This window comes from Entamoeba histolytica, genomic scaffold (genome assembly GCF_000208925.1).
Source record: "Entamoeba histolytica HM-1:IMSS scf_1104750516333 genomic scaffold, whole genome shotgun sequence".
Lineage (NCBI taxonomy): Eukaryota > Evosea > Mastigamoebida > Endamoebidae > Entamoeba > Entamoeba histolytica.
Window position 1 is genome coordinate 58,611 of NW_001914896.1, and position 9,480 is coordinate 68,090.

Sequence of the window (9,480 nt, forward strand, 5' to 3'; positions counted from 1 at the left end):
TTATAAGTTGAATATTCTATAACTTTATCAATAAAACAATTAATAATTTGAGCAGATGAATAATGAATTAACCTTTGAACTATTTCAATAATTATAACTGCAAATCCTTTAATAATTATTTGTGATTCAGTAGTATTATCAAGAATTTGTAATATTGAATCAAAAATTCTATACAAACTTACAAATTCATTTGGATTAAAATTTTGAAACAAAGAATCAACTATTTTTGTTATTGTTTCTTTAAAACTAAATAAATAATTTGTAATTTCATTTGGATTTAATCGAGCAAATACAGAAATAAAATTTGAAATAGAATTTAAGTACTTTTCATAATATCCTTTAGGAAAAATACCAACTTTATTTGTTTCAGTTAATACAATAATTTGAGTTTTAATTATATCATCAATATTAATATTATTTGATTGTAGTAATGCATATTCACTTAATAATGGGAAATAATATGATAATGAAGATAGTGTTGTGATAACAACTTTTAATATAGACTTATCTTTTGTTAAATCATAAAAAGAAGTTAATTGTAACATTGAACATACAATATCTTTATATAATAAAATAAATTCAGGTATATGAGCATCTAATAATAAATCAAATGAAGATAATGTACTAATAACAATATTAAGTTGTTTTGACTTTAAACAATAACGAATAAAAATCATAAGTTTAGCTAATAAAGTAGGTGATTTAATAATATCTTTAATATATGTTTCATATAAATATAAAGTTTTAATAACACAAAAATTAATAGCCTCTTGATATGAAACGTCGTTATATTGTTGTATTAAAGAAAAAAAAAGATTTCCATAAATTTTATTTAGGATAATAATACTTATATTAGATGTTATGGCATCATCTAATAAATCACCAATTGCTTTAGTTATTTCTAATAAGTTAATTGGTGTTAATGATGATACATTTAAACAAGGAATTAATGCAATCCATAATAGTCTTAAATGTTTTTCTTTAATAAAAAGAGTACCAAAAGGATATTCTGAAATAAGAGGAGGAGTTATTGGAATAATAGGTAAAGTATTATAATGTAATAAATAATTTTTCTGAATAACAAGAATGAATTGAATAAATACTTTTCTAAATTCATAAAATGAAATCCAATAAGTAAATAATGTTGGAAATAATTTATATAACTCTTTTACTTCTTGAGAAGGTTCACAAACAAGTAATAAACAAAATAAAGTTTCTGACAATAATGAAATACATTGATGATCATTAACCAAAGAAGATTTCATAATTTTATAAAGAATAGTAAAATGAATTTTAAGTAAATGAATAAGTAATTCTTGATTTATTTGTTTCGTTTCAGTATATAAATGTTTTGATTCTCCTGAAGAAATTTTATTTAATAAATGAGATATTTTTAATAAAACACCAACTCGTTCAGGGATATTTAATTCATTTGAAAAAGAAAAAGGAAGAGTCAATTGATTAATCATAATCTTTAAAAATTCTGTTGTAATGATTTTATTTCGTGGAATTGAAGTCATCCATTCATCATAAATTTCTATTGCTTGATTAATTTTTATTAAAGTATCACTTCTAATTCCATCATAAAAACATGCTCCAAAAACTGATAATGTAAACATAAATTTATCTTTATTCACTCGTTTTTTTGACATAAAATTTGATGGAAATTTTGATGGTTCTTTTAATATTTCTTCTATTACTTTTTTATATAAAAACATTCTTGTTTCATTACTAAAAACTAATAACCCACTATCCTCATTTGATGGAGTAATAAGTTTTAAATCCCCTGTATCTAGAATCATTATTAATAGAATAAACTTTTATTTTTAAGATCTAATCTGAATAACAATTTGTATTATTTTTTTTTGTTATAATTATTTTTATAATGATTCGTTATAAAAATACTAATTTCAGGACATAATATAAAAAAAATTAAACAGGAAAATGAACTAAAAAATATTAACAAATACAACAATTAAATTACTATTATTTAGAACTATTCAAATAATAAAAAGATTAATCCACTCAAACAGAAGCATCAAAAAAATTATTATTAAAGAAAACTAAAGGTATTTTAAAGAAATAAAAGAATAACAGTAGTAAAAAAATGTAAAAAACAAAAATAATTCTATTAAAAAAGCATAAAAACGAAAATAAAGAATAAACAAGAAATAAGAAAAACAAGAAAAATAAAAAAGGAAGATTCTAATCTTTTGTTAATAAAAGATATATTCAAGGAGATTTAAAAGAACTTTAAGTAACCATCTTTAAATTAGAAAATCCTTTTTATACATGCTTACAATACCAAGTGGCTAATTCTTTGTTGTTGATAAATGGTATAAAAATATTATTAGTCATAAAGTATTTATTATTTGCTCAATTGTCTTAGTTATTTTTGCTTGTCAAGGAGATACTCATTTTTGTATATTCCAAAATCATGAACAACAGTGGATGAGCTTTATTTCTCAATCACAAATTAAAGAAGGGTTTGAATTTGGGCAATTTAAAATTACTACTTTTAGTAAAAATGATGAACTTATGTCATATGAAGAATTACCAATACCAAAAAGTATTGGTGATAAGTTAAATGATTATTCTGTAGTTGTTTGTCTTCATAATTGTGGTGCTTTAGCAATATGGTTTATGGCATTATTTGTTATGATCTTTTAATATATTTGTGTAATTTTATTTATGTTATATTTTATGTTTGTTTTAAATAACATTTATATTAATTGACTTTATTAAATTTATTTTAATTTACTTTTATTATTATGAAAAACTGTTTTTTATATCATTTTAAATAACAAATAAATTATCTTCTTTTGGGTAATGAAGGATGGACCATATGTGATACCGAAGCAGACGCTTTGGCTATTAATTGTTCCATTTCAACTTTATTTTTTGCCATTTTTTTGGCTTCATTTAAATAACTACTACCTTTTACTTTGTTTCCACTTTCTAAGAAAACATCAATGAGTGTAGGATTACCAGTTTGAGCTTGAGTAAATACAAAAGTGAATAAGAATATTAAAAGAACTTTCATTAATCTCTTTAAAATAAAATAATTTCTTCAGTTTTTTTTTCTTAAAAAAAAAAAATAAATAAAATAATAAATTTATAATAAATAAATAAATAATTATTAGTTTAAATAATCACGAATTATTACTGAATTTCTATTTGATATTCGTTGGACTGTAAAATCACAACAACACAATGGATGATGAACAAAATATTTACAAAGAATCAACTCAAAATATTCCATTTTTACAATGGCTTAATCAAAAAAAGTCAAATGTATTTTCTCAATTATATAATTATATTCCAAATAATTATACTTCTCCTCAATTATACCCAAATGAATTTATAATTTTCTTAGGTGAATTATTTCCTCCTCATATTGTTAGAACTGAAACATCAAATTTTTTTGATGTTGCTATTACTCATATCAAAGCATATCCTGCATTAACTTCATTAATATATTTTGTTTATCGATCTAACTTTAGTGCATTACCAAATACATCTTTGACGTCAGATGGTGGATGGGGATGTACAATACGTGCATGTCAAATGTTATTGGCAAATGCAATAATAAAATTATTTGGTTCAGATAATATTAATAGAAAAACTGTGATTCATTGGTTTCTTGATTTTTATAATTCTGAATGCCCTTATTCTATTCATTCATTATTTACTACTCAAATTATTGTTAGTGGAAATCCTAATGGTAGTTCTTTTCTTCCATTTTCTTCAGTAATTTATGCACTTACAGAATTAGTAAATAAAGACTTCAATAGAGCATTTGAATGTCATGTAATAACTAATAAATTTTTATTAAAATCAATTAATAAACCAACCATTGTTTTTATTCCTTTTACAATTCCAGATAAATTTGACCAAAGATTAATTACTATATTTTCTTTTAATTTATTTGCTGGAATGGTTGGTGGTTCTAAGCAAAAGGCATTTTATTTCTTTGGGATACATCACAATCAATTACTTTTTCTTGACCCTCATTTTGTACGTCCATGTGCATCTTCTATTATGAAATTTGATGAAAAAGATTATATTGCGAAATTATCAGATATTAAATCCCTTCGTATAAATGAATTAGAAAGGTCAGTTGTTTTTTCATTTGTTATTCACTCATTTCAGGAATTAATTTCTCTTCAAGAATTAGCAAAAAATGTTTTAGGAATTGATGATAAACAGTTAACAATCAAACGAGAAGAATGTGATGGCTTTGAAGTTCTTGAATTTTAAATTTATTTTTAAATCTATCGTAAATATAAAACTCTCTATTTTTTTGAATTTTATTTAAAAATTACTGAAATTAGCATTCATTCTTTCAATAAAATAAATTTAAACTTTATTTTTATTTGAAGAATCATGAAATGGAACTTCTTTTTTATTTCTTTCAAATATTTTTCTTCTTAAACACTTAAATAATTTACTCGCATTTTTAATTTTTATTTATTTGAAAAAAGAGGAATTTAATTTGAATGGAATTAACTCTCTAGTTAAATCAAAACCCTTGTTATATAATAATAATTTATTATTAATAAAAAATAATAAATTCGTTTGTTTCACATGAAGTAACTACAAAACTAAAAATGACGACACATATTATAAGTTTTTATTTTAAACCGTTGATCTAAACATAGAAATTCTATAATTAGGAAATAAGAAAGACATGTACTATTTAAGGTCGAACTAAATGTTATTTATTCATTAGTATTGCTTTGTAAGTATTAATATGTCTGAACAAATAATTGAGAGCAGAGAAAAGTTTAATAAAATTGATCGTAAGATTCCAGTATTAAAAGCCTCAAGAGAATTTAGAAATGCCCAAACGATTCAGCAATCTATCCTTATTGGTTTGCTAAATAAATATTGTACAATTACTATTGGTCAACCAGCTAAAAAAAGTACTGTTACTCAACAGTTTATGAGAATTATATCATTAGATTTTGGTGGTAATGATATAATTCTTATGGATGATTTTCTTAAAGGTAGATGCTTAGAACAAATGAACCAAGACATTAGTGATGGTGTTTCTCAAAAGACTGCTTGGCGAAGATATCAAAATAATAAAAAAATTGAAGAAATCCATTTACTAATGGATATTCTTACAGAATATGGATATTATTTTACCGCTCATCCAATGAAAGGAAAGTCTGAAACAAAAAAATTGGATATTATTCATTCAATTCATAAAGAAAATTTCGATTTTTCATTGAATTTTCTTCTCAATGAAGGAGAACGTATTAATAATTTAATTTGTTCTCTTTTACAAACTAAAGACAAATCTATTGTCATTCGCACTAATCAACTCTCTACTCGCTTCTAACGCGAAATTTCGCATGTTTAATATCATTATTTCTATCATTGATATTTTTAATTCTTTCTTATTATATTAATTATTTTTATTTTTAATCTCCTTTCATTTAAAATTTCTTTTGACTTTTCTTATATTTAATTCTTCAAATCATACAATTAACAATTATTTTTTTTTTTGGTTCATCGTTTTTAATTCTCAAAATCTGCGTTAAGAAAATACTGACGTATTAGTAAATTCTTCTTAAAATTTAAAAGAAGTTACAAAAAAATAAAACCCAATACTAATTCGTACTATTGAATATTCTTATAAATATATTTTTGATGGTATTTTTTTATTTGTTAGAATTATACTTAAACCCTTTTTTATAACTACAAAATATTTATTATTAAAATTCTGAATAGTTTTTTTTATTCTCACAGAGAAAATATATTTAGTATAACACTAAATAGTTTAATTTACTGAAAATAAATTTTCAATGTTTTAAAAAATTATTGTAGACTATGTTTTATTATTACTATTTAAGGGTTGTCAAATTTAATGTATGAAATAAAAATATAATACTAAATTGTGTTTAACAAAAAAAACTAAGAACAAAATTCCTTTCTTCTTTATTCACGTAGCTTTTTATGATTAGTTTTTAAAAACAGTTAGATCCTTTTCATCCAGTTAATATAAACATGTCTATTGTTAAATATTTAGTATCTAATCTTTTTACTGTGATATATGTTACTTAAACTTATAAATATTCTTCATTCTTAGTCTAACTATATATTAAAATGAACTATATAAAATACTATAAAATTACCAAATATTTAGTTTAATGAAATAGCAATTTTGAATCATTCATTATTTTTATTCAATTTGTCTATCTATTCTAAATCAATAAAATTTAATTATTCACACATAAACCTATTAACATTAAGACATTTGTTCTTATTTTTTTTTAATTCAATGTTTTGGTGATAGTATTGTTATATTAACGAATATACTAATATGAGACAATACAAGGTTCTGGTTTGTCAAATAGAGAAAAATTTAGTCTTCCATATTTTCCATATAAAAAGCTTCATCTTACTGGAAATACAAATGGAACAATAGGTGTATTAATTTTTTAGAATATTCTATTTAACTCGTGTTATTTGTAATACATTATTTTAATAATTGAAAAATTATATTTATCTGATGAGTCTAATAAACTATTTTGAGTAAGAAACTCTTTCTAATACAACTTTTGTTAGTACAAGAACTATTGTACAACTACTTAGGTAATTTAAAAATATATAAAGATTTAGATGTTTTTCTCTAAGCAACTCTAAGGTTTAATTCCTTTTTATTGACATAATTTTCCCTTCATACTATTTTATTGTGTTGTTTGAGACTTACACCTTTTATCTTTAAGACGTTGGTTTTTAATAACTTTAGTCATTTCTTTTTGTGTTTTATACAAAATGATATGAAACCTACTTTTTTTTAGTCATAGAAGAACGAAACAAAACATTTCAGTCAAGAATATAAAAATTAAAATGTTAAAAATGCAAAAATACTCTAGTTGATTGGTTTAATTGGAACATTAATTAAATCATTAGGAGAAGTTATGTTATTTGACTGTATTGAACAATTAGCTGAAGGAAAAGTATTAAATGAATTTACTAGTTTAATACAGAATTTGAGTAATAACATTCCTCAGAATGGGTATAATAGAGTGAATTAATTATTATTTCTTGTCATCCGTTGTTCTCTTTTCATCTCTCTCCACCACTTAAATAATTCATCATGTTTCCTAATAATTTCTTCTCCAACTTTACCTTTTTCACTAGTTATCCAAATCTTTTTTTGAATATTTTCTCGTTGTGTCTTGTCTATATCCCATCGGTTAATTAGTCGTTTAATTTCCTTTTCTTCTATTTCTCTTAATTTCATTGGGTTTTTCATGATTTTTTGTATCTCTTCCTTCCTTCTTTCTTGTGCCATAACTATTGGGTCTCTGCTTATTTTCTTTTGACTTTCTTCTTTATCATTCTGTTTTTCTTCTTTGTCTTCTTTTCTTACAACTTCTTCCTTTGCTTGTTCTTCAAATCCTATTGGTGCCTCATACATCCAATTAAGTCTCTCAACATACTTCTCTCCTTTTAATAGACAATTCCTCTTTGCTTCTTCTTCTCGTTCAAGCTCTTCAAGACGTTCTTTCTTTAGCACTTCAATTTGATGTCTCTCTTCTTCTTTACGTCTCTCAGCTTCCCAGACTTTCTTTTGGTTGGATAGTTTGGCTGGATGAAAACTCTTCTTAGATAAAAATCCTTTGTTCATTGCCTTTTCTTTGAACTTCTTGTTTTTGTAGTTTTTTTTTCATCCTTTTGACTGATAGGCTTTTCTTATTATGGTTTGAATATCAATTCATTCATATTTTCTTATATTCTTTATCTTTTTGATTTATTTCTTATTTGTGTAACAAGAACCATTCACTAATAAAACATCATTAGACAATATAATGTCTCTATCTAGTAGTAGAAAGATATTCTTAAAACCAACAGAGTTTATTCTTTTTCTTTATCTTCATAGATTTTTAAGTGTTATAAATTGAGTTATGAAAAGAATGAACATAACACCTTTTTCAATATTTATTTTACTGAAGCATTTAATTGTTACTCAAGAAATTGAAGTATCAGAGCTGGGGGGTATTTCTATGACATAACTTGGTATTGCACCACAAAAACTTATTAACATTTTTACTTATGACAACAATTTTTATGTTAGAAATATAACTTACACAACACACAAATTAATTTTATGAAAAACTCAGATGTTGTTAAGTAATGAACAACCAGAAAACCATAATTTCACTTCAATAAACTATTAAAAAGGAAGTTATTTTGTGGATTTATACATAAACATATCCAAAAATTTTATTCTAAAAGAACAATTAGTAAATTAAGTGTTAATAGATTTTTCATATATTCTTCTTTGCTAAGTGAAGATTAATCCCATTCATGAGTTTGTTTAAAAAAGAGTAATCTTTTTGTTTAATTGACCATTTAACTTTTTCTAGGAATATGAGAAAAATATTTCTTTGTTTTATTTTTTCCTATTAATGTCTTCTCAAACTTCTTCTGCTTAATTCTTCTTTTTAACCTTTTGTTTATTTTCTGTCTTAATTTTAAACATTTTCTTTTTCTTTTTTTCTTTATTTTATGAATGAGAGAAGAGACTATTTCATTCCCATTATATTATTATGTTTAATTTTCTTTTAGTCTTACCCACACTTTAGTACTTCCTTATATTACACCATGTAATATTCTATCATAATACCTCAATACATTTTTTGTAGCATTCCCTAATACATTTCTAATTCAAATACACCGTCATAACCAGAAAATAACAGGGAGTGTCAATGCTTGAATTTGTACTAGGGTTTGTGTGGTGTTTTAGACATGCCACCTTCTATTTTTTTCCTTCTATGAAAGAAATTGTAATAAATGAATAAAAATAGGAATTGAAATAAATAATTTGTTGTTGAAATAAAGTTTTCTTCTATAAATAACCAAAAAAGATAAGAACTAGAAAAGAATATGAGAACGATAAAACCTAAAATAAAATTATATTGAAATAGAAAAAGAATTAAAAAAAGATTACTATAATTAAAACGATACATATAAAAACGACTAAAACTTAACAAAAATCATTTAAATGTCTGTCAACCAAAAAACAATTAAATCTGCTTTATCTACAAGTGAATCAGCTAATAAGAAGAGAAAATCGGTAAGTATAGAAATTAAAGAGGAGAGCTTTATTATTGGATGTGCAATAAAGGTTGGCATTCATTTATTGTTAGAAAGAAAAACAAAGAAAAGTGAAAGTCTTCAAAAATTTAATATTATTGATATTTCTGTTCCTAAAGAAGCTCTTTTAGATGAAAATATTAATAAAGAACTTCAAAAATTGTTCATGGTACAACAAGAAAAAAAGGAGGGATTAGTTCAAAGAGATTTAGACAAGTCAAAACAAAACAGTATTTATAACTTTTTACTTGAAGTATTAAGTAATTATGGAAACCAAATTAATTATATGAAAACAAGAGGTAGTTCTAACACAGTTAAAAGGGAAAGAATATCAACATTTAATGGATTAAATCAAAAAGAAATATA

At 23.3% G+C, this 9,480-nt stretch overlaps 4 protein-coding genes across 4 annotated transcripts in view, besides 1 other annotated feature; 2 read left to right on the top strand and 2 right to left on the bottom strand.

Moving 5' to 3' along the window:
- Positions 1-1,802, bottom strand: part of EHI_004500 (uncharacterized protein) — a gene marked incomplete at both ends in the record, with an annotated part of 2,930 nt that extends 1,128 nt beyond the window's left edge. The window contains one exon of the mRNA XM_651633.2: positions 179-1,802. Within this exon, the coding sequence (XP_656725.2) occupies positions 179-1,802 (1,624 nt within the window). The remainder of the gene's footprint in view (positions 1-178) is intronic.
- Positions 1,803-3,213: 1,411 nt separating this feature from the next.
- Positions 3,214-4,286, top strand: EHI_004510 (peptidase, C54 family; the record flags this gene model as incomplete). The annotated part of the gene is made up of 1 exon (XM_651632.2): positions 3,214-4,286. One exon carries the CDS (start codon positions 3,214-3,216, stop codon positions 4,258-4,260), a length of 1,047 nt encoding a protein of 348 aa, XP_656724.1. The 3' UTR covers positions 4,261-4,286.
- Positions 4,287-4,753: 467 nt separating this feature from the next.
- Positions 4,754-5,347, top strand: EHI_004520 (uncharacterized protein; the record flags this gene model as incomplete). The annotated part of the gene is made up of 1 exon (XM_651631.1): positions 4,754-5,347. The coding sequence occupies one exon, from the start codon at positions 4,754-4,756 to the stop codon at positions 5,345-5,347; it is 594 nt and encodes a 197-aa protein (XP_656723.1).
- Positions 5,348-7,045: 1,698 nt separating this feature from the next.
- EHI_004530 (uncharacterized protein) lies at positions 7,046-7,645 on the bottom strand (the record flags this gene model as incomplete). The annotated part of the gene is made up of 1 exon (XM_651630.1): positions 7,046-7,645. One exon carries the CDS (start codon positions 7,643-7,645, stop codon positions 7,046-7,048), a length of 600 nt encoding a protein of 199 aa, XP_656722.1.
- A 608-nt stretch (positions 7,646-8,253) lies between these two features.
- Positions 8,254-8,776: a repeat region.
- Between the last annotated feature and the right edge of the window lie 704 nt (positions 8,777-9,480).